Genomic DNA, 26,519 nt, shown 5'->3' on the forward strand with positions numbered 1-26,519 from the left:
ATTCTAGAGAATATTAGAATTCTTAAAGCAGTGAATTGCATAATGATGAAAATTCAAATGCAAATTTTTATTCAATATCAATTGCATCCTCAAATATATCAAGATGTAAAATCAGCAGTGAATTTGCTTTTTTTTTTTTTTTCCTTTTTTAGTCTAGGCCCATACTCACAGCCAGTTAAATGGGACTTTGGACATATGTTGCACCTGGCTACTGAGCAGATCATTTGAGCAGCTGTGAGCACAGGCATTAATAGTGCTTAAGTCAGACTGACCTGAGCCTAATTCCAATCTCTGCAACATGGTCTGGGTCAAGCGTTTGTATCCTCCCTTCACATGCTTAATGAGACAATCATAGAGCATAGTTTCCTGTGAAGATTAATATGAAAAGTATACAGTGCCCACACAATGTTAGTTTACAAGAGGCACCCTGTAGTTTTAGTGGGGAGTAATCATTGTGATAATTGTGATCCTTGTGGTAATTGCAGTAACTTGAAAGTAAATATTCGCTATTCTATTAAAATGTTGTACTTTGTTAGAATACTTGCCAGGTTACAGAAACAAATATGTATGACTATAAAATTCTTGGTAGAAAAAACAATGTGTGCACTCCTTACACCCACAATATTAATTATACAAATTAATTAATTATTCAGAATTATTACCATACTGTCATTACCTAATATTTTAAAATAACTTGTTAAGTGAGCTATCATATTCACACTATAACTTAATTATCAATCTTTTAACGAATCATTGGAATTACTAAACAGGGTATCTTACATCCTTTATGTTCTTAGCTCCAGAAACATCCTCCACTACAATTCATATGAACAATTTGAGTAACTGTAAATCAAGGGTTGATTTGTACCTTATCTTCTTATTTTATTCATTTTCATTTTTAAAATTTACTGATACTGAGAACAGGTTGTTATTTTTACTACTTTTACATTAATTTGTATCTTTAAATGTATATATATATATAGTCTGTAGAAAATAAAAATAATCCTAATTTACCATCAGGGATATTGGGTCACTAAAATTACATTATCATTAAACTAAGAAAAACACTAGCGACTGCTTACCAAATATTTAATGGAGGGAGAGGTAGATGGAAAGACAGAAACTGAGACTCAATCAGTATCTCCTTTTATTGTCAATTATTCCTAATTACAGCAAAACAGACAAGCCTCTGTTAACAGGTGATTATCGCTGACCTATAATTTATTTTTGTTTGTTTTTTGTTTGTTTTTCAATGAATATTTTCTCTGCATAGCCCAGGCTATCCTGGAACTCACTCTGTAATCTAGTTTGACCTCAAACTCACAGAGATCAGCCTGCTTCTGCCTCCCAAGTGTTGAGAATAAAGGTGTGTGCCATCACCACCTGAATTTATGTTGTACCTCATTGATTATAACTCTGTCCTACTAGAGTATAATCTGTAAGAGACTATAAAACTTGTGAACATATGACACTTGGAAGTTTCCCTATAAGAATAGATGTGTGAATCCTTAATGTGAACACTGGCAGTGTGGGAGTATGGGTAGATGCCTGGGTTGACTGATGAGGATGAACCAGTAAATATTATCTTCAGTTTAGCTATTCATAGTGCTCTGATTTGACACAAAACATGTAAGTGACAAATGTCAGTGATTTACCTACTAAATGACAGGTTTGATGCAAGGGATTCTTCTAGTCTGAGACTTTATCCACCAACTCTCTGGTACATAACGCCAAACTCAGCTCCATCTGGTCAGACTGTCTAATTTTATCTTGAGGCTCACTGGGTAGATGAACTGGTAGACCACAAGTGTCTTACAAAGTAGCCTTTACTGCCTGGCTACCTGTTACCTAAATTTTTATGTGTGCGAATATTCTTAAAATACCCCTCTTTTTAAATATATTTTGCCCCTTTGTTTCCTTTGTTTCTTTTTCTCTTCACTGGTTAATGATTTCTACCCCCCTAGTTTCAGCTTCCCCATTTCCACTCCCTAAGCTGATGATAGATACCTTTCTATTTTTACGTCTGGCTTTGATGGACACACTTGAATATGAACTACAATTGTGTGTTTTGTTAATTAAAACTGTAAAACCCCCTATTTTCCTCTCTTCATAATAAAGAATCAAATAATATCTTTAGGACTTTAGTGGCAAAGAAAGTAAAAGCTTATGCATTGCAACTTGTTATCTAAATAAAGCAAGGACTGTGATGTGTAATTTTGTCCTGTGATATTTTCTGAGGAAAACATTCCCAATAAATGCCATATGATTCTAATTCTTTAAGATAGCCTTAAATTATTAAACATGACTCCCAAATCCATGTAAGGTGATAATTAAAGGAGTTTTAGAAATAACTTAAGAAGAAAGTACAAGAATTAACTAGAGGAGTTGCGCTGCAGTTAAGTTACCATCCTCTACAAAATACATCGGTGCCATAGTTCAAGCATTAATTTTGTTATTTTTCTCTCTGCTTCATGAGATTGAGGTATTTTTATACAATGGAGCAATGTTAAAGGCAAAGGCTGTTGTTCTAATGTCATAATAACTGTTATTATCCTAAAGTAATTCTTAGAGAGAGGAAGAGGAAAAGCAATGGTAATGACTGCATGAGAATAATAGTTTCCCTTGATACTAAGCTCTCTAATTCAAGAGGATTATCACTACTTCAAAGCCATCCTTCTGTGTCACTTATCACCAGTGGCCACACCAGCAGGCCATTATCTTGGCTCTTAGAACAATTGGGCTCTTGTACACAAGCCATAGTTTATGATTTCCTTACTGGATACAGTCTATCCCGTAAGCTTCTATCCTATGTTAACTTGAGTATACTCCAATTCTTCTATTCTCTGAGAAAGATAATCCAGGTATTTGGTTTATTTTTCCTACTTATTAAGGCTGATCCTGCCCTTATTCTTTGTGCTCATTCAATTTATCTTTTTGTTTTTTTCCAGGGTTCAGCCTTGGCTAGGGTCCAGGTTCTGAGGTGAGGAAGGGGTGTTGGCACAAGGAAAACTTCTGACCACAAGGAGTATTATACTCAAATGGCCCGGAATAGCTCAGACCATCTTTATTTATAGTTAAACACAGTTATCTTACAAGGGTTACATAAACTGATTTATTATTGGCTTCTATTTTGACTTTAAGAAATACACAACAATTTAAGGAATGCATCGTGATCATTATGAAAGGCCCCATTGTCCCCCCTTTATGCTTCCCAAGAATATCTTCCCACCACCTGCATAACCTTATTGTAGACATAAGGTTTATCACTTTTGCAGGCCTTAACTAAATATTGAGCCAGACATATGCTGTTCTCCCAGCACTTATATCTGCTGGTAGGTACTTGGGATTACAAAATTAAAATTAATAGACATGGGCACAGTGCTTTAAGAACAACAATGTTCAAACACAGACAATTATTTCATGTCTGCAAGATATAGTTTTTATACAGTTTCCTTTTCTACAAGTGGGTTACATGTCTCAATCTCTCTGTAAAAGACAAGACTTTGATAGGGCACTGTTTTCCCACCTCACTTCTTCAACCATACTTCTATGTATGGTAAAGATGGATTTATCCATCCCATATTTTACATTGTTTTTGTTTCCTATTGAGCCATACACTATCTTACCATTGATTCTATGCTTGGTGTCCAGGAAAGTTACTCTCAACAGCTGGCACCATGTGTATTCCTGAAACATTTTTTGTATTCTGTGTATTTATGCCCTATTCTCCTTTCCAGAACTGTGAGACATGGTTAAGGTTCCAAGTGGTTTTCTCAAATGTACCTAACTACTTTCACTGAGTCAGCAATTCCAGATAAGAGATTTGAGAAACATTAGTCCCCTATTGAATCTTAAGGGGAAATGTTTGAAAAGGAACATAATTTCTGGGGAAAGTTATAGCTGTTCCATCTGTGACTGACAAAGTAAAACTAAAAACCACCCAAAGAATCGCCAATACAATGGGAGACAAAAGACCTTCAAGCTGCATGAATTTTGCAAATTCCTACACTGTCCCATGAACTATTATTCCTTGCCAAGTGAGAGTCCATTTCCACAGGTACCTGTCCCGTGGAAACCCTTGGAGAGGCAGTCAGTCATATGCTGATGCAACACTAGGCTGCATGACTCCCGACAGTGTTTACATCTGAATCATGTGTCTCTGGTGTTTACTAACAAGGGAAATAATCATTGACTGTTTAGTCGAAATCTCTTTGCCACCATCTTGTTTGGCATGTGACATCTTTCAACACTGGATGATTTATCTATAAAATGATTACTATCATTGTGTTCATCCCATTGCCATGTAGACAGTGAAAGAATTTGAGAGCATTTTAAGTAAAGAACTGAGGCAGAGAGCATGAATATGTTGCCATTATCCATTAATTTAAGGAATACATACTAAATGTGTACCTGTTTCTAGGCCATTCACTGTGTTGTTTAACAATGTAGGTACACGCACACAATTAATAAAGTGGTTTCTTGAATTTAGTGGACCAATGACCATGTGAAAATATGGCATGCTTGGTGGTAGTCAGAAACAAGTATAAATCTGATGACGGAAAATTAGAAAGGAAGCATCACATCATAGTGTGAAGGGAAATAGAAATCACTGTTTTTTATTACCAAGGGAGCAAGACATAGGTTGACTATTTTATATCACTTCACCATCTACTTATTTGGTGAGTGTGTGCAATATCTGTGAATATTGGATACTATATCTATAAACTGAATATGTCCATCATTATTACCATATAAGCAGTTGGATAACTTGAAAACGTTTTAAGTAGAGAAATGATATATCCAAGACTATTAGAGGTGAAAGAACATAAAACTGAACTCCTGGAATCCACTTGTAGAGAGGGAGGACTGATGAACAAATGGTCAAGACCATACTGGGGAAACCCACAGAAACAGCTGCCCTAAGCAAGTGGGAGCTCATGGATACCAGTTTGACAGCTGGGGAGGCAGCTTAGATCTGAACCAGGCCCTCTGAACGTGGGTAACAGTTGCAGGAACCAGGCAGGGTATGGAGCCTCTGGCAGTGAAACTAGTATTTATCCCTAGTACATGGAATTTGGGAGCTCATTCCCTATGGAGGTATACTTTCTCAACCTGGGGGAACATCTAGGCCCTGCCCAAATGATGTGTCAGACTTTGATGATCCCTCATTGGAAGGCTCACCCTCCCTGGGGAGTAGATGAGGGATGGTATGGGAGTTAGTGGGGGGGCCTATGGGAGGACAGGGCAGAGAGGGAACTGGGATCGGTATGTAAAATAATATTGTTTGTAATTTAAATTTAAAAGGAAAAAATTTTTAATAAAGATTATGATTTTGAAACACATGAAATAAGTTTAATAGTGAGATCTAACAGGTGCTGGAGCTTTAGAAGACATTTGGTTTAAGTCAAACTGTCTATGTATCAGGCTTTGGCAGTAGAGAGAGTAGAGACTTCCCTGGGAGAGTGTTCAGTGTGAATTGATTGGTTGGGTGAAGGTGTGGTTGTATGGGACACAAATATGTAACATGTATGTGAGAGCAAGGTAGGTTTGATGGAGATAAGTCAGAAATAGCCAGGAATGTGTTTGAAAATAGACAGAATTACAACTTGGAATGGATGACTAGAGAAAGAATGAGTAATAATCAGCTGTAACAGTAATCAGAGGACTATTTCTGGAAAGCTTCTATGACCATTGATATGATAGCAATGAGGCTACACTGAATTTTCAGTAGATCTGGAAACCCAGCATTTTATTCTTTGCATAGTAAAATAAAATAGTAACATGAAACCAGCTTCCTACCAGAGAAAAATATAACTGACAATTTTTGCCCTTTTTAAAGGATTTTGCAGAGAAGGAGAAATCCACAACAAAGGCTCTGGAAGATGCAAAAGCAAACTTTTACTGTGAATTATGTGACAAGCAGTATCACAAACACCAGGAGTTTGACAATCATATTAATTCTTACGACCATGCTCATAAGCAGGTAAGCCAAAGTGAGGGAAAATTCCTTCCTCCTCTTAGATTTATAACTTCGGAGCAGAACCGCAAGGATTTGGCCTTATTTATTGTCATCTAAGACTCGGAGGTGAGGTCAATTTATGTTCATTTTCTGTGAATGGTTGTTTTCTGTTCAAATGTCAGATGAAGTCATTTTTTCTTAGAAGTATCATAAAGTTGGAACTGAACCTAGAGATACTCTAAGAGTAGTGAGTTATGTAATATATATATATTTATATATTACATTCAAAGTAACCTAATTAGCTAATGGTAGAACTAAAATCCCTAATTATACACAGACAAAACATATGGAACAACTGATATAATCCTTCTAGTGTTTTTTTGTTTTTCTCCTTCAAATATTCCAAGTTGTATTTGAAAAACTAGATTTGAAAACACATCAATACAATAAAATGTTGTTCTTGTTAGATCTTTTTCCCTTACTGTATGAGGTATGGAGATATTGGCAATTTAAAACATATGATTGCAGCATTCCTTTGACCATAAATTCCTATGGCCAAATGATTATTACAGGAATTACAGTGGCAAATGGAGCTAATACAAGGTTATATCTGGGTAAATTTTGGGTACTCTGTGTCTGAAATATTTATTCAAATCAAATTAGATGAAATCCTTTCTATTATTTATGGAATAAATACTGCCTATGTGGCCTTGAGAAACCCAATGCTCGTAATGTTGTAGCTTCTATGCTGATGTACATATAACTGCTGTATTTAGCTGACATAGAAAGATCAATGGCATGACTATTTCAGGGTTATAATGTTCTGTATTTTTGTGTATCCTAAGCAGCTTGGAGTATGTTGGTAATAATGATTAATAGAGTTCTTTTCAGTATTATAATTTGATAACTCTGATGTAGGTCACTGGATTTTGTAGTTGAAAGAATAAAAAATCAAATATGTATTAAAGTAAATACTCTGCCTATTGAATTTCCACAATATTCTTTTTTATTTCATTTATCACACCATACTGTTCTTGCTTCATATTGTTATACAAGTTAGAAGAAAACTCCAAATAGCTTATAATATTAACTGAAAATATTTTGTCATTCATAATGATTTTTAAAAAATGTATCATCATTATTAAAATATCATAGAATTATTTTGTTTCTCTAATTGTGCCTGCAATTGTTCTGGTAGTTTGAAATCAGTTTGCCAACATATCTACTTTTCATATGGTATATTGTGTTTTAAATTATTTGTAAAATATTTAATATATGGCACTTTTGCTAATCATTTAACATTTACTCTTTATAGGTTGTTTCCCAAATTTGAGATATTTTGAGATTTTTTTCCTAGCATTATGTTATCACATTTTTTCTTTGTCTTCTCTGATTTCATAAACTGATTGTTCTAATTAGCACAGAAAGTTGGTCAAATTCAGATTTCTACATTATTTTTGAGGGACTATTTCAGGGGAAATTCCACATCCTTCTCTGTAGACATAGGTGATGTCTGGGTACTTGTATTCATAAAGCAGCATTTATAGTAAGTTGATCCAGGCACTATCAGTTTGATCTAGGAAGGAGCCATTAACAACTCCATTTGAAGTTATAAAGTAATTATGCAAATAATCTTCTTCCTTTCTTCCTTAATGGAATGAAAGTTGTTGATTGACAATTTTTTTCTTTTTTAGTTTTTCCGAGACAAGGTTTCTCTGTATTGTTTTGAGCATTGTCCTAGAACTCACTCTGTAGACCAGGCTGGCCTCAAACTCACAGAGATCTGCCTGTCTCTGCCTCCTGAGTGCTGGGATTAAAGGCGTGCCCCACCAACACCTGGCAAGACAAACTTTTTATAAGAATTGCACTCTTAATTTACAAAGGCAGTCTTCAGGCTACATGTTAATACAATAAAGTAGGTATTCAGGAAAAGATACAGGAAGGTCTCATAAAAGAGTGGTGTTTGTTCTTCATCCGTGCTTTACAAAGGCATGTGCATGTGTGTGCACATCTGAAATTGGGCTTCCAGATGTGATGATGTTGTTGACAGAAGACTGTTACCTTAGAGAAACACAAGATAATTAGGTTCCTCATGAAAAGTGTGAGAACATACAGCACCCCCTGGTGCATAAAAGTCTCCCCAATCAATTTCCTTTCTATCATTTTCTTCACACTCATTTATAGGTTTTCTTAGATGTTACTGGAACAGTTGGCTCTCAATCTTTTCATCACATCTATATATTCACTACCATATATTTTTAGGCTTATGTGTAATTTCCCACAGTGTTCATTGTCATCAAAAAATTATAGAGTTTCTAATGTGTACTACTATGGTAGATACATAAAAGGATGGATTTATTTCTCAGCTTTAGGGAACAAGCTGCCTAATTTAGGTGACAAGCCAATGAGCATTATAATATATTAAGTACTTTAATTATATGTTTGGAATACTCAAAAGAGAGAACATGAAACTGATTTTATAAAGAAGAGAGAACAAATCTATTTTTTAAAAAAGAAATTATATTTTTTAAAGAATACTGCAACCTAATCAGCGCATCCTGTATTATAAAATATCTGCATCAGGTTATGGGGCAGGCAGGAAGTTAGGTTCAAAGAAGTACAAATAGCTGTCATTCTCTTGAGAATTCCTTTGGCTTTGAGGCAATTTCATTCATGTAATATTTTCAATGTCTTATACTGAGCTCCCAATTTTGCATTCTCATTTTTCTAATTCTTATTATAGGCCATTTCTAAGAACTTCTAACTGAACTCCATTTGCCGTTTCATATTTACTTTTCATATTTAAAATCAGCTAATTCAGTTGTGACCACATTAATCTACCATGTTCATACAATTGCTCCCTCCCTCAGCACTCTCCAGTGGTCGGTCACTGATATTTAAGAGCGTAAGCTTATTCAGATCATCACTCAAAACCCCACAATCCGGCTTTTTCCTCCTGGAACTGCAGTCTGGCCCTCTAATTTTCTCACGGACACCTTATGGCTTTGAATGTACCCACCTTGGCTCTGTCTAGGATGTATCTCCACTTAATGGATTTATTTCAACTCACATTTCTGCATGTTTCATTGAGACTGACAGCTTCTATCTGAACTTTAAAGGAGAAGAAATTGCATGCAAAGTTAATTAAACACACAACTTTCCAAATTCTTTTTTCTCAAAATCAATTAAAATTTTGTTCCTGCTGCCCACTTTTGGAAACATCAGAATAGTTAAATCTACTGTAGACCTTGTTAGTCTGCTTCCGGGAGACATGGAAATACTTCTGTTTAAAGATTTATGTTGGCCCAAAATATTTTGAAAATTACTTTACTTTTTGAGGAAACTGAGGTTTAAATTCTCTTTTAAATGAAAGGAACTTTATGTTTCTAAAATGAAGCCTTGGTTAAAATAAAATATGTAAAAACAATCTCCAAATTTCAAAGCTTAATGCAACCATGTGGTTCTTGCTTCATTAAGAACTCTTCTTGACAGGCATAGTGATTATGACGATAGAGGGATCTAACTAAGACTAACTTTTGGCCCAAGTAATAGGAGTGGTTGCCAACGTTTTACTTCCATGTGGATTCAGATGAAATTTCTTGCTTCTGCTGTTGAACTTCCAGTTATATGATATTCTTTTTTGAGAAGCAAATTCAAAGTTAGAATCTATTCATTACTCAGCAGTAGGACAGATTAGAACTAGAAATAAAACAACCTTTGAATTCTCCTTTCATCCTTCTATCATTCATTATCCTTCATTTTAAGATATTTCTGAACCTTAACTATTTTCTGTGTCTAAATAACAATATTGTGTACCTGATTATTATATGATAACAATATTATTCATAGGCATATTTTCTAGTGTGTGTGTGTGTTTACTTGTATGTAGATGTATATATACCATGTGAATGCCTGTTTCCTGCAGAGAGCAAGGAATAGCATCAGATGTCCTGGGACTGAAGTCACAGACGACTTTATGCTACTATGTTGGTGAAGGAAACTGAACTCAGTCCTCTGCAAAACAACAGTGCTTTTAACTTCTGTGTCATATCTTTAGTTCCTCACAGGCCCATTTTATTCTGCAGAAGTAAGTAAATAAATAGCTAACTATACAGCTTTAAACAACAAAATAATACTACCTGTTGAACATTTAGTAATAACTTTTGAATAATTTGATCAAATATTGAGCTATTCAGGTATTACTTATATGGAAAATTTAGCTCACCATCAGTACATCTGATTTTTAAAAGCCTCTCTCACAAGGAAATGCAATGAAGCTATAGTTATGGCAAACTCTATTTATAGCTAACGTTTTCAATAAACAACCGGTTGTTTCATCTATAGCCTCAGACATCTAATTACATAAAAATCCTGAGCATCATTCCAAAAGCAATTTCCACGTATATGTAAACCACATTCATTTGACTGAAACAACACTGAGACTGATACAGTGAATATGTCAATAGGAATTAACTCCTCATGCGACAGTCTTTAGATCATACTATTGTTTTGATGACTATTAGCTGCAAATGTTTTGTATCACAATAGTATCACACATCCTCACATTTGGAAGTCTTTTCTGCCCCAGAGGCATTATTGTTCTTCTAAATTAAAAACAAACACGTACAACTTAGATCTCTCAATAACACCTCCAGTATTCACCAAGGATCCCACTTCCAGACTCTCCACTTGTGATGCTTAATCCCCCTAATCTCCCTTTGCTTTACACAGGATTTATTTTCACCTAGGGAAACTTGTTTAGTTGTTAGGTTTAGATTCACACTCAAAATGATTCATTTCTGAAATGTCCTTTTGGATTCTTTCCCTCTCTACCAACTCCAGGTGAAATATCAGAGCAGATAGATCTGTCACTATCACTTTGAACACAAAGGGAAAGACTGACCACTAACAGTACATATTGAATTCTTTCTAATTATTTCTTGTTTATGTTCTACAATTTTATTTAAATTACCTCTAAGTGCTACCCAAAAAGATCTATTATGGAAAGAAAATGTCAAATGTCGCACCTGCTGTGCGGCCTGCATCCGAGAATGTAGCGAGGTGGTCGGGATAGATGACACAGAGACCGGTCGGTTGCTTTAAGAAAACTTTATGCTTTCCAACTCAGCTTAGGAGGAGACCCCAGTCCGATTAGGAGAGAGCTCTCAGGAGAAGTCTCTCCAAGAAAAAAGAGCTTCCCTTTTTAAGGACTTCTGCCATCCATCTACATACAATTCTTTCCAGACTTCTCACTCTCCTGGCTGGTGGTTTAATCTCTGGCCCCAGAATCGGGGAGACACCGCAGGGGGGACAGGAAGAAGCATCTAGCCGTAGGGGGTGTCAAAGTCATGGTATCTCAGTGAGTGAGCCCTTATCTGAGCCCCATCAAGAGCTTTATAGCACTGAATTGTTTTCTGTAAACATTACACAGCTGCCTGCTCCCAGGCCCAAGGGGAAGTGGGTTTCTGCTCAAGGTCTGGTGTCCCCACAGTCAAAGTCTGGGTGATTTTTGTAACCAGAGTATTACTTATGTTTCTGATTGTTGTGATCCAATATATATACCTGACAAGAAACAGCTGAAGGTCTTATTTTGGCACATAGTTTATAAACAGATGCTGTCTACCATGGCAGAGAAGGCATGGCAGCAGGTGGCATTTTGTTGAGAGTCAAGAAGAGAGAGAATAGGGAATATTTCTGGGTTATAAAAACCCAGCACCTGCCCCTAGTGATGTGTTTCTTCCCAAAGCTCTACCTCCTACAGCTTTGAGAGTCTTCCAAAGAAGTTTCTACCTGTTCTGACCAAGTATTCAAACACTGGAGCATGTGGGAGACATTTCATGTCCAATCCACAAATTACCTAGACACTGTAATTTAGTATAATGTTCTTCTATGTTTTGCATTCTATAAACCCTTATTTCTGGTAGAATATGGTGACATATTAGTGTGTGTGTATATGTGTGTGTGTGTGTATGGGTATGTGTTTGTATGTATGTGTGTACATGTGTTTGTGTATGTGTATACATGTGTGTTTGTGTACATGTATGTGTATGTGTTTTTGTGTGTAACTTTTCTTCTAATTACCTAACCATAATTGGATTCTCTACTTGTGAAGAATTACAGCAAAACTGATCTTGGCTTTCTGCTCATACTCAACTTATTCTGTATATTGATTTCATATTGGCTGAAAGAATTCTTGATCTCATGATTTTCTATTTAAAGAAAAATCTATTTAAAATATGCATTCTGGTCTTAAATGTGCCAAGTGATTTTGTATTCTAGGGGCACATCACTGGTTATTCCCTGTATCTGCATTTCTTCCATCTGACCTTTAGCTTTCTGCTTCTCTTTATCGAAGCCCCAAGTCTTATGACACCTCTTAGCAGGAACTTTCCTTTCCTTCGTAGAGTGGATTATCATTTTTTCTAATTCCAAACATCTTTGGCACTAACCAGGAAGATCAGAGTCAGCTTGACAACTCTCCAGAGCCAGCTATTCAATGCACATGAATATTAAGACCTCACTGTTTAACCATTGGTACTTTATATCAGCCATATCAATAAAAGTCCAGGCTTCTTCTCTTTTACTATCTTAGAAAGTGAGTACGCTGGTAAAAACTTGCATACACTCTTAGAATGGAAGAAAAAAATAATGTTTTGATTTTAATATGTTGATGCCCCTCACCTGTTCCTGTCATTAGCCCTGCAAACAGAAGTCATTGTTGTTTCTTATGGACACTATGCCTCTAGAATTGAGGGGCATTACTGACACACATGCCAATAATTCAATAAGAATTTTTAGCAAAATTAATATTTTTTAGTTTTTAGTACCCTCCACTCAAACAGTATTACATCTTCATTTTCTTTAACACATTGGATATTGTTATTCCCCTATGATCATATATATGCAGACTTCATTGGCTTCTACAGAAGCCTAACAGGGACTTATGCACTATTAAAAAATTACTGTCTTTCAATTAGCAGCTATCAATTGTCAATTGCTGCTCAGCTAGAGGTGTGATTTCACTCCCATTTCCTCTCAGTGTTGCCATTTTGTCTGACTTGTGATAGCACAAATCTTGTGCATACTTTCACAACCACTGTGAGGTCATATGTGCAGATGTCCTGCTGTGTCCAGAAGACACTGTTAATTGTATACATCCATTGCCTCTGATCCTTACACTGCTTTAACACACCATCTTCAAGGCAGTAGATGTGAGATACACACACACACACACACCACACACACATATATATATATATTTTTTCCGTTTGGGGATGAGTATTCTTCAGGCTTTTATGCTGCACCCTGAACAGCTCTGAGTCTCTTTTTTAATCATCTTCTACTTCAAATAGAAGCTTTTCTGATGAGAATTGAAAGACATTCTAATCCATTAGTATAATGAGAAAGTATAAGGAACCAGTTTAATGAAAGAATTGTAGTAGATTCCAGCCTCCCTGGGGACTATTGCTTATCTTACTGCAGATTCATAGACCCTATGTCAGTGCTGGATGTGATTCTCATCTTTCTGAGTGGGCCTTAAATCCAATCAGAAGGTACTTGGTTGCTCTTATAATGTTAGTGCTATTATTGTACCATAGACTTATCTCTCAAAGCCAGTTATTATTTAGCTTCTAATCACATCTGGGTAAGACTGATCACTTTTCTCCATGTCTAGCATCAATAGCTCTTTTCAGTACTATAAAAGCCAGCCAATAAAATGAAACTTCCCAGTTAGTATCAGTTTGAGTTTTCTATGCTCTATGATTCAAGTATGTAGTGTCTTCAGTAATATGGTCTTACTATCATGTTTTGGAGGGTAACCAAAGACATTGGAAATAGTCTGTAATGTTTAGGGATCTACAGGACCTCACTGGCCAACAACTACAAAAGAGATAATTCATTCCAGGAACTGGGAATTTTCTTGTTTTGTAGTTTTGAGATTGTAATTTAATTAAAAAGTTTATCCCTTCCCTTCCCACTCTGCAGAACTTTCTTATGCCTCTGCTCTCATTTAAATTGATGCCCTCCTTTTTCAATCATTATTATTGTATTTGTATGTAAATATCGACAAATTCTTAAGTATAACCTGTTGAATCTGTATAATGATACTTGTACATGTGTCTTCTAGGTTGACTTCACCACTAAACAACAGATTGTGTAGTCTTCCCTGGGGAGGACCACATTTCCTGTTTCCAGATTTATTTTCTTTCCTGTAGTTCTTTATCCATCATCTTGGCAGGTCCACTGGTATCAACTCTGTTCAGGTCGTGTTTTGGCAGTCATGTTGCAGAGATTTTATGGGCATAGTTTCTGCTATTACTAGGAGACAATCTCACAGCAAATCTCACTATCATCTGGTTCTTATAATCTTTCTAATCACTCTTTCATAATGTTACTTGAACCATAAATGTGTAAGTAGATATAGCCTTTGGGACTGTGCACCGAAAATCTGCATTTGATTGTTTATAGTTTTTTGTGATGGTCTTTGTTGTTAAGAGAAGTTCTCTTAATGAAGGGTGAATACTATCCCTTTCTGTGCGTATGAGGACAAAAGTTTATGTGTTTTATTAGGGATTATGCTAAATTTGCCTTTTTACTTGTTAGCCAGTGGTATCTAGAGGATGTTTTTATTCACTCACAATAGGGTAACTTCTATTTTAATTCATATATATATGTATATATATGTTAGAAATACGTTAGAAATCTTGTACAATAACAAGTGTCCATATGATTTTTGAAAAGGTGTTTAGTATGTTTTATTTCTCCTCATATTCCCTACTATACTCTGCCCACATAACCTGAAATTTTAATTTAAGCCTTCGATTTTTATTATTTCTCCCTTAAATCCTTTTTACTAATTATTTCCAGCTCCTATCTCTGTAATGATTCACTTCGTGGTACTGTACTAACTTCTTCACCTCTATTAATGCTCCAAATGAAGCAAGAGTAAAAGCTAGTGTCTATGTTTAAGATAAAACATGCAACATCTCTATTTCTGTGTCTGGCTTACCTAACTTAGAATTATTTTATGGGGGCTGGAGTGATTGCTCAGAGGTTAAGTGCACTGACTGGTCTTTTAGCGGTCCTGAGTTCAATTCCAAGCAACCACATGGAGGCCTACAGCCATCTTTGATGAGATCTAGTGCTCTGTTCTGGCATTCATGCAGAACGTTGTATACATAATTAATAAATGATTTAATGAATAAATAAATAAATATTAGAATGATTTTTCTATGTCTACATATTTGTGTGTGAATTTCATAATTTTGTTTTTGTTATCAGTGACATACTATTATATTTTGTAAAAATACATTTTTCTTATTACTTTTTCAGTTCATAGTATCTGGAATCCTTCCTTTTTCTGGCTATTGTGAATATAATAGCAATGGACATGAAATAAATATATTTAGTAGGATATATATTTCCTTAGACATATATGTGTATATATATATATATATATATATATATATTTCTAAGACTGGTATGGATGCATGAAGTAGTAGTTCTATTTCTAGCTTTTTTTTAAGTTTTCTTCTTTTTATGTGTGTAAGTGTTTAATCTGAATGCCTGTAAGTGCAGCATATGCATACAGAGTAGGCAGAGACCGGAAGAGTGCACCAAAGATCCCTACAAATGTAGTTACAGATACGTCTGGATCACTATGACAGTGCTGGGAGCTAAAGGTTCCTCCGCTGCATCAGTAGCAAGAAATCTTAACCTCTAAGTCATCTCCCTATCCCACCCTTTCTGGGGAAGTTCCTCGCTGATTTCAATAGTTGTTTCACCAGTTTCACTCCAGGTGTAATACGTGTTCCATTTCTCCTGCAAACATGCTTCAATTTGACATCATTTCTTTAATCTTAGCCATCTGTATTTCACACTCCTATAGCCACATGATTTCTTTTTTAACAAAGAGGCCAAAATTACCCTTTGGAGAAAAAACAACAGTATCTTCAACAAATTGTGCTGGTCAAAGTAGGTAAGTACCATAGAAGAATGATGGTGAATTCTTATTTCTTTCTTCAAAAAAAGTTCAACTCCAAAGAGATCAAGAACCTATGCATAAGACCTGATAGGCTGATTGTAATAGAGAAGAAAGAAGAGAATGTATATGGAACTTATTGTAAGAGAGAAGAAAGAAGAGAGTGTATACAAATTCATTGCCACAGAAAGGGGCTTTCTGAAAAGGATCTTGATAGCACAGGTATTAATGAGACTAAAAATTTCCTGTAAAATACAGCACAATTAAAGTGAAGGAATAACCTAAAATTTTGAAAACTATCTTTATCAGTTGTTCATCTAATAGTGTTAGTTATCTATAACATATGAAGAACTCGGAAAACTAAACATAAAAAACCAATATCATCAAAAAATGGGACACTAAAATACAAAGAATTCTCAAAGGATGAAATGAAAATAGTTGAAAATATTCAAAATTGTTAAACATCCTAAGACATCGGGGGAATGAAAATTAAAACTACTTTGAGATTTTAATATGCGTCTTAAGTATGAATGTATAGCATTCCCCTCTTCTTCACCCATATAATTATTCACCATTGATTAATCATTGCTTCAAGTAAGTAAGGTGAAAAATCAAAGAACTCCAGCCTGAAATTATGTATAATCATTGAATAAAAGTTTTCATTAGCATATATTTTTATACTCTAAGAAAATATTTGGATATATATAAATGCTTATAATTAATGTCATCCTAAAGCATTTAGCAAACTTTATGGAGAATTGTCAGCCTCCAAGGCATTTTAAATAATCAGATGATTTCATCCTATTTGAGATTTTAAAAAAGGTGTATCTGAAAGCTGTTGAAGGGTAGGTCTGAAAAGAAGGGCAGCTGGCTCTGTAGTCAGATGTGAATTTTATAGTCCTTGGAGAGATAGGAGTGATAATAAGGGACAAGAACCCAATTTCTTCTAGAGACTGTCAGTGGCTTATTCGGTGGGAACAGATAATTACATCAAGAGTAGTCAACTGAATACAAGTTTGTAGGGATTAAAAAAAACCTAGAAAGTATAAAATATTACTGGTGACACTCAATATTGATGAGAGAGAAAAATTGCATATGAGCATAGTATTTCAATATTTATTCTACTTTTAGTTACTTATCAATTATTTTAAAGCATGAATTTAGTTAACAAGTCTTCCCTTTAGCTTATGTTTTAATAAAATAATCAGAGGACTCTCGAATATTGATGTACACAACTGTTTAAAAATACACATATTGTAAATAGTAAGATGAGAATGGCTAAATTATGTTACATAGAATAATGTGTAAGAGACTAAGATGGTTTAATGCCTATATTTTATGTGAATTTTAAATTTAAAATGTTATGTGTAGATATAAGTTTATATTAAGAAACAATGAATGAATATAGGAGTATGTAACAATAAGTAAGAGTGATAGTTTAATAAAAAATTCACTTAATTTTTTAATATTTCCTGTTAGGCTTTTATATAATAAAATAAATATGAGATGTAGTCATCCAATACTTAATATCCAATCTTCATGTTATTTTTCATTAGATATTGTATCTTTCTATTTCACAGAGACACACAGCTTATTCAGTTCTTAAATAAGAACTCCAAAATTATATTTTGCTGTGACGGATTTCATATGACATGTTATGACCATATTCACTCCTCCCACAACTCATTCCAGATACATACCATTCCATACTGCCCTAATTTTGTGTTCTCTTTTGATTATTACCTACCAAGTTCAATATGTGATGCCCATACATACTTGAATGTACGGCCATCTCTGTTCCCTTTAGAAACACCCTGGTTCCATCCACTGTGATGTCTTTTGATTTCAATCTGGACAGGTTGTGTTTCATGCTTTCTGCATAGCTGTTGCCATGGCTCTCCTTTTAACATTGGTTTGTGAATGTTTTATTCCTTTCTTAAATTACATCCTTTGTTATTTGACAACATGAATACTATGCCTTATTTTATCTCACTCTCTGATGGACCCCATCTCCTGGAGTCTAAGAAATTATACAGGCAGTCAGGATCCTTGTCTGCCAGAGAGAGAATGTGTACTTATTGTGTTATTTATTTGTTCTTCTTGTTTTTTATTAAATTTTTTTGGTTTTTAGAGACAGGGTTTCTCTGTGGCGTTGGAGGCTGTCCTGGAGCTAGCTCTTGTAGACCAGACTGGTCTCAAACTCATAGAGATCTGCCTGCCTCTGCCTCCCGAGTGCTGGGATTAAAGGCTTTTAAACTTTTGTGCATTGTTGGGAATGTGACCTTTGATTTATTTTTCCAGTAGTTTGCAGGTTTTAGTGGTCATGTTGAGAATTTACTTAGCATCTTAAATTCTTAACTATTTCTGGAAACATAGATTTTCTAGGATATTTCCATAACAAATATTGGTTTAGTGTCTACTTTTGGCAGTTACTTTTCCAAAATCCTGAAATGAAGTAAAAAAGAAAATAAAACTAAAGAAAAGAAACTTCACAGACATTCACAATCCTTTGAACTAATAATAGTGTGTGTTTAAAAACAGAAAATCAACATATCCAATAAAAATATACACTAGTATATGTTTCTAGATATTAAAAATAAAATGAAAGGACATGTATAGGGAGTGCTGTGTGGTAAAAGACAAATAATTTCAGCTGGTGGTTTCAGTAAAGAATCTAATTAAAAGGCAATGTGTCAAGCCAAGAACTGCAAATAAGGTGACTCAACCTCATTTTTTCTGTAACCTTAAAAATGATGAATATGAGGCAGTTTATCAGATGGATGATCAGGAGGATACACACACACACACACACACACATACACACACACACATACACACACACACACACACACACACACACACACATATATATATATATCACTTTGAAATAGTTTAAGCACCTACATCTGAGTGCCTCTTCAGTCTTCTCTTCCCCTGTGGGCAATAATTGGGTGACAATTGCCTGGGGGCAGAAGATTGTGTTCACTACAACTTTAGCTCAGGTTGCTCTGAAACTAATCATGTAGACCAGTTAGTGTCAAACACATAACAACCCTCTTATTTCATCCTTCTAATCATTTTTGGTATAGGCATGTTAATTTCTTTTGAGATTATTTCTATTATGTGCCTGGTTGTACATATTGGTCTTTGGAAGTGTCCATTAAAGTTTGTGTCCTTCAAATATAAAGGTTCTAAGGAATCTACTATCCATATAGCCCTTATGCTATAAAAAAGTATTTCATGACACTGAAGGCCAAATGCAAATTTCCAAGATATTAGTGTTCTTTCATATGAGTTGCTATCAAACCTGTTTTTTTTATTTGACCTTCTAGAATTAATATTCTACAATTCCTGTTCTGTTCATCATTTGTAATGTCTCTGTCTTTCACAATAACATTCTGAGAATTTTTTTTACAATTCAACATTCTAATTTTTCAACTGAATGTTTTCCCTGTGTGCATGTATCTATCTGAATGGAGTGTTTATGGTTTTATCTATGGTTTACACAGTAAATATTTTCCTCAACTATTTTGTAGTATCTCATTGCTAATTATAATTTGAAGTAGCAATGATTGTCCTATTGCTTCATTGTCCATTGGTGAAATTTAGGCTATATTTGCTTTAACATGATAAGATAGGTAGTCATTCATACTGCTATATGGATGGCTTTGAGCCTCTGAATATTTTTGAAAACCACAAAAAATGGTGGTATGTAATCTTGCCAGTAGACAGAAATTCATTTACTCTCATTTTTATTCTTTTTGGTCCCAAACATAAATTAATATTTTTACCTTAGTGGACAAAAGCAATTGTCACAAAAGAGTGATGGATTCAATTTAATCCATGGAACCCATGGAGGGAAAGAATCAATCTCTGCTTTCCTCTGACTTCTACATGTATACACAGACATGCATGTACATGTATATGCATATACACACACAAGCACAAATACACAAACACAAACAGTAATAAGTAAAAAATAGAACTTAGCTCAATGATAAAACATATATCCTTAAGACTAGATCTTGCCTGGCTCAGTATCTCCACAGAGAAACACCATCCCTTCTTCTGTCAGAACAAGCCAGAGGACATACAAATCCAACAACTTTCATGCATGTTAGTTGATGCTCCTATTTAAGTGTGAGCTTTCACTATTTTAGATCTAAATCCCTGAAAGTGGGAATTACAGGATCAATATCAGGTTTTTAACTCACTTGTCTTCTCTGTTTTTTCTTTGTTACACTTTATGATTCTCTCTAACTCTCTCACTCACTCACTCATTCACTCACTCTTTTCTTCTTTCTTTCATTTTTTGGAACAGCACTCTTTTGTTTCTAAGCACATACGGGCAATGTGTACTTCCTCTGAGAATTCTAGTGATGATTAAACAAAAATATTACATTAAATCCTCTAAGCAGTCTCTGTAATAATTTCTCAGTAGAGCTGAGAGGGCATATTTCAGATGCTGCAATCTCCACTGTAGGCTTGAGGGCCCTTCCCAAAGAATATTGTCTGAAGAATTCTTTCATTGAATGTGAAACTAAATTGAAAGCTCTGAAGTGGTGTATGAATAAATGGAGCCTTTTCTTGTTTACTTTAATCTTAGGCCTAAATAAACAGCAAAACAAATAATTACCTGATGATTTTGCACCTCTCATGCCGCAGCCTCTGCTTGGTATTTTCTTATTACCTCTGAAAGCAAATTAAGGCCATTACTCTGAGTATATTAGAATTACAAAAGACCATGTAAAACTACCCAGAAGTATTTGGCTCTTTAAGACATGTATTTTTTTCCCTTTCTCTGGACTCATGAACTTTTCAGTAGGCTACTTTATAGTTTTCCTAATTTATACTCTAGTTGTTTTTGAGATAGTAATGCTATATCTATCAATGGTTGAAGCTGAATGAAAAATAAACATTTTAATTACATTAAAATACACTGTTTATTGCTAGCCCTTGGTATTCCGTTGTTTCAATTTAATGATAGTCCTATCCTCTTTATTGATTTTGTCTCACTGTGAATCTATTAATTACCTGCTCAGAATGAGAGACTTCCTATTCAAGTTGATAATTGTTTAGATAATCCAACTATAGTCATTAGAGTAAAAAACCTACAATATTATAGGTATCAATGAACTTTGGACTTAAAAGCCTCACATGTTCATTAGTAGGACAATGGATTGAAAATTCAATATTTCCTTTATAAAAGATTTTACTTCCTTAAATCTTTTCATTCAAATTCCATGCAGTTATATCAATTACTTGTTATCAATCAGTAATTCACTCTTTTAATCTTATGAATCCAATTATTGTGTCATTTGTACTGTGTATCGTGTATTCAATCCACACCAGAAGGAGTATATCTATCCAGTTTTAGTTCATCATGCAGAGAATTTAGAAGCTCACATTCCCATGCTACCAATATGTAAAGAGAAGTGAAGACTACGACAGTGAAGTTACCAAATCCAATATATATCCTCAAAACTTGAAAATACACTGATAGATATACAGAACTGCAACTAATTAACATGAAATCCCAAGTGGAAGTTTCCACAGGAATCTGCCAACCACTCATGATTTTAAAAAAATCTGTAAAATTGGAAGGTGGTTGTGTGACTCAATTGTACAGCATTTACTTACCATGTCTGATGCCATGGGTTTGATTTTTATAAAAATAAATGAAATTTGGAAATGAAGAGATAGAAGTTTCAGTGCTAAAGGATGCTGTGATTGTTGACTGAAAACCAAAAGAGCTGGGCAGTGGTGGTACGTGCTTTTAATCCTAGCACTTGGAAGGCAGAGGAAGGCAGATCCATGAATTCAATGCCAGACTGATCTACAGAGTGAATTCTATGACAGGCTTCAAACTACACAGATAAACCTAGTCTCAAAAAACAAAACAAAGAAAAAAAAACAAAAGAGAAGAAAAAGAAAAACTGAAAGAATCCAAAAAAGGCATTATCTTTAAGTGACTATACATTTTCCTGATGCATGCTACATGTAATGTCAACAGTTTTCTCACTATCAATGAACCTATAAAAATTAAGAAAATTTAAACCTTCACAAAATAACATTGATAAAATACAACAAATTACATACAATGACTAAACAAGAATAATTTGCATAAACGTTGGTGATACAAATAACACAAATTTAGATAAATAAGAGAAATGATTTAGTGTAACTTGGTGTACAAATGCAGTGTAATCAAATACTTTTTTGACTTTTGACTGATTCTTTGTGGAATTCACACCATGAGTTCTGATCCTATTCATCTCTTTGTCCTTCAATATTCACCTTGTGTCATTGCAGTCTTCCCCCAAAATAAAATATATTTTAAAGGAAAAACAAACACCAACCAAGCAACAAACAATCAAACAAATAGTCTCAGCCTGGAAGCTGTAGTGTGACACAGCAAGTCACACAATATACCCTTTAGTCCATAAATCTTTACTTGTAAATGTTCATTGCAATGAGGCATTGGTTTATAAAAAAAATTCCTATGACAAGATGACTCTGTGGTAAAGGTGCTTTCCACTAAGTGGAACAACCTGAGTCCAATCCCCAGGACCCACATGGTTGAGAGAAACCAATCTAGCAAGTTGTCTTCTGGCCACCAAAGATGCTCTGTGCAACGCACACACAAATGAAGACATACAAATACACACACACACACACACACACACACACACACACACACACACACCAATCTGACTGCTATTTCGCTATTTTAGACAAGAGTGGTAATACAGAAAAGGTTTTCTTTCCTTTCTATTTATTTCCCAGTCCCCAAAGCTTGCACTTAACTGTTGTGTCTGTTCACTGAAATTCCTTCCTCCTAAAAAACTGACACCTTGACACCAGTAGACTCATGACAAGCTCAGGAATTGTTATTACTTCTTCTGATCCACATCAGTAACTTAAAGAAGCCAGAACAAATCAGAATAAGAAACCACTTCCTGAAGATAACAACTTTAACACAGACACTGAGATTGACAATTAATAAATGGGACCTACTGAAACTGAGAATTTTCTGTAAGGCAAAGGACACAGTCAACAACTGCAGCCTACAGAATGGGAAAAGAAATTCACAAATCCCACACCTAACAGAGGACTGATTTCCAAAGGGCACAAATGGACTTTGGGAGCCCATTCCTCAATTTAGGGATACTCTTTCAATCTAAATACATGGAGGAGGTCCTAGGACCTGCCTTAAATGATATGACAGATCTTGATGATCCCCAATGGAAGGCCTCAGTCTCCCTGGGGAGTGGATAGGGAGTGGGACAAGGTTGCGGGCAGGGGGGCGGGAGATGAGAGGAAGGGAGGAAGAGGGAATTTGGATTGACATGTAAAATAAGATTGTAATTTAAATAAAAGGGAAGTATAAAAAAGAAGTTAAACACAATTTTGTCTTCAAAATATATCACTAACAATAAGGAAATATCAGTCACAATTTTTCAGGAAATGTTTTCAAATCTCAGAAACAATGAATTATTTAAATCCATAATGTGTAAGTAATTTTTAAGATTGAATAAGACAAACATTCTAGTTAAGTGAGCAATTTTGTGAATAAAACTTTGGAGGGAGATAAGGGAAGTAAAATTATACAATTATATTATAATAGTTAAAAATTTTTATTTAAATTAGAAACAAGCTTGTTTCATATGTCAGTCCCAGCTCCCTCTCCCTCTCCTCCTCCCCTGCCCTCCTCATCAGGCCCCACAGTCCCTCACTCAATCTCCACCCAGATCCCCAGGGAGGGTGAGATCCTCCATGGTGGATCTCCACAGTCTGTTATTTCATCCAGGGCAGGGCCTAGACCCTCCCACCAGAGTCCAGGATGAGAGAGCATCCCTCATTGTGAAATGGGCACTCAAATTCTATTTGCATGCCAGAGATAAATACTACCCAAGGCCCCATAGATTACACAACTTTAATCCCAGCACTCAGGAGGCAGACACAGGCAGATATCAATGAGTTCGAGGTCAGCCTGTTCTACAGAGAGAGTTCCAGAACAGACTCCAAAACAAGAAGTGAAAGTGGTATAGTGTGGCTGGATTTATGTTGAGGTCTTTGATGCATTTGGACTTAACTTTTGTGCATGGCAATAGATATGGATCTATCTGTAATCTTCTACATGTCAGCATCCAGTTATGCCAGCATCATTTGTTGAAGATGCTTTCTTTTTTCCATTGTATAACTTTAGCTTCTTTGTCAAAGATCAGATGTTCATATGTGTATGGGTTAATATTGGAGTGTTCAATTCGATTTCATTGGTCTATCTGTCTGTTTTTGTGCCAATACCAACCTGTTTTCCCTGCTTTAGATATATAGTAGATCTTGAAGTGTGGAATGGTGATGCCTCAGGAGGTTCCTTTATTGCATAGGCTTGTTTTGGGTATTTTTGGGTCTTTTGTTTTTCCATATAAAGTTGAGTATTATTCTTTCTAGATCTGTGAAAAATCGTGCTGGGAAGTTGATGGGGATTGCATTGAATCTGTAGATTGCTTTTGGTAAGATTGCCATTTTTACTATGTTGATCCTTGCTATCCAGGTGCATGGGAGATCTTTATATTTTCTGGTATCTTCTTTAACTTCCTTCTTTAAAGACTCAAATTTTTGTCATACAGGTCTTTCACTTGTTTGATTAGTGTTACCCCAATATATTTTATGTTTTTTGGCTATTGTAACCAAATATATGTTACTCTGATTTCCTTTTCAGCACATGTATCATCTATATATGGTAAGACTACTGATTTTTGTGAATTAATCTTATATCCTGCCACTTTGCTGAAGGTGCTTATAAGCTGTAGGAGGTCCCTGGTAGAATTTTTCAGGTCACTTATATAAACTATCATATAATCTGCAAAAAGTGAAAGTTTGACTTCTTCCTTTCCAATTTGTATTCCCTTGATCTCTGCTTGTTGCCTTATTGCTCTAGCTAAAACCTCAAGAACAATATTGAAGAGATATGGAGAGAGTGGACAACATTCCTGGTTTTAGAGCAATTGCCTTGAGATTCTCTCCATTTTGTTTGATGTTGCCTGTTGCCTTGCTTTATATTGTCTTTATCATGTGTAAATATGTTCCTGATCACTCCAAGACCTTAACATGAAGTGGTGTTGAATTGGTGGAAGGGGTTTTCAGTAACTGGTGAGATGATGATGTTGTTTTTCTTTTTCTGTTTGCATATATGGTGGATTACATTGATGGATTTTCATATGTTGAACCATCCCTGCATATCTGAGATGAAGCATACTTGATAAGGGTGGATGATTTTTCTGATGTGTACTTGGATTCAATTTGCCATTATTTTATTGAGTATTCCTGCATCAATATCCATGAGGGATATTGATCTGCAGTTCTTTTTCTTAGTTGTGTCTTTGTGTGGTTTGGGCATGAGAGTCATTGTAGCCAAGATTGGCAACAATATTTCTGCTTCTGTTTTGGGGAACGATTTGAGGAGTATTGGAAGTAGCTGTTTTTGAAATTCTGGTAGATTTCTGCAATGAAATCATCTGGCCTTGGGCCTTATGGTTAGAAGCACATTGATGACTGCTTCTATTTCATTATGGGTTATAGGTCTATTAAAATTTATTATCTCTTCTTGATTTAATTTTGGTAAATGATATCAATCCAGAAAAATTTCCATTTCCCATAAATTTTCCAATTTTGTGGAATACAGCTTTTCAAATTATGACCTGATGATTCTCTGGATGTCTTCAATTTCACTTGTTATGTCTCCCTTTTCATTTCTGATTTTGTTAATTTCCATGTCTCTCTCTACCTTTTGGTTAGTTTGGGTAAAGGTTTATCTATCTTGTTGATTTTCTCAAAAAATCAACTCCTTGTTTCATTGATTCTTTGTATTTTTCTTTCTTTCTACTTTAATTTTTTCAGCCTTAAATTTGATTTTTCCTTCTTCTCCTAGGTGAGTTTGCTTCTTTTGTTCTTGTGCTCTCAGGTGGGCTGTTAATTCTCTAGTGTGTCTATTCTCCAGTTTCTTCATGTGGGCACTGAGTTCTATGAAATTTATTCTTAGCACTGCTTTCAAAATGTTCCATGAGTTTGTGCATGTTATGTCTTCATTTTCATTGAATTCTAGGGAGTCTTTATTTTCTTTCTTTATTTTTTCCTTGACCCAGAAATTATGCAATTGGATATTATTCAATTTCCTTGAATTTGTAGGTTTTCTGCAATTGTTGCTGTTGAATTATAACTTTATACAATGGTGATCTGATAAGATACAGGGGGCTATTCCAATTTTTTTATCTGTTGAGGTTTTCTATGTTGCCAACTATGTCTTTAATTTCAGAGAAAGTTCAATGTGGCACTGATAAGAAGGTATATTCTTTTGATTTTGGATGGAATGTTCTATAGATGTCTGTTGCATCCAACTGGGTAACAATTTCTATTAGTTCCTTTGTTTCTTTATTATGTTTCTGCCTTGTAGTCCTTCCCAGTAGTGAGGGAGTGGTGTTGAAGTCTTGCACTATAAGTGTGTGGGATTTATTGTGTAATTTGAGCTTTAGTAATATTTATTTAACTAATGTGGGTACCTTATTATTTGGGGCC

The 26,519-nt window shown here is 35.0% G+C and overlaps 1 protein-coding gene across 1 annotated transcript in view; it reads left to right on the plus strand.

Annotated features, from left to right (window-relative positions):
• The window catches only part of Znf804b (zinc finger protein 804B), a 482,235-nt gene that overhangs the window by 365,160 nt on the left and 90,556 nt on the right, over positions 1 to 26,519 (plus strand). Inside the window, exon 2 of the mRNA XM_005083970.4 lies at positions 5,840 to 5,983. Within this exon, the coding sequence (XP_005084027.2) occupies positions 5,840 to 5,983 (144 nt within the window). The remainder of the gene's footprint in view (positions 1 to 5,839; positions 5,984 to 26,519) is intronic.

This window comes from Mesocricetus auratus, unplaced genomic scaffold (genome assembly GCF_017639785.1).
Source record: "Mesocricetus auratus isolate SY011 unplaced genomic scaffold, BCM_Maur_2.0 Super-Scaffold_100051, whole genome shotgun sequence".
In the NCBI taxonomy this organism is placed as follows: domain Eukaryota; kingdom Metazoa; phylum Chordata; class Mammalia; order Rodentia; family Cricetidae; genus Mesocricetus; species Mesocricetus auratus.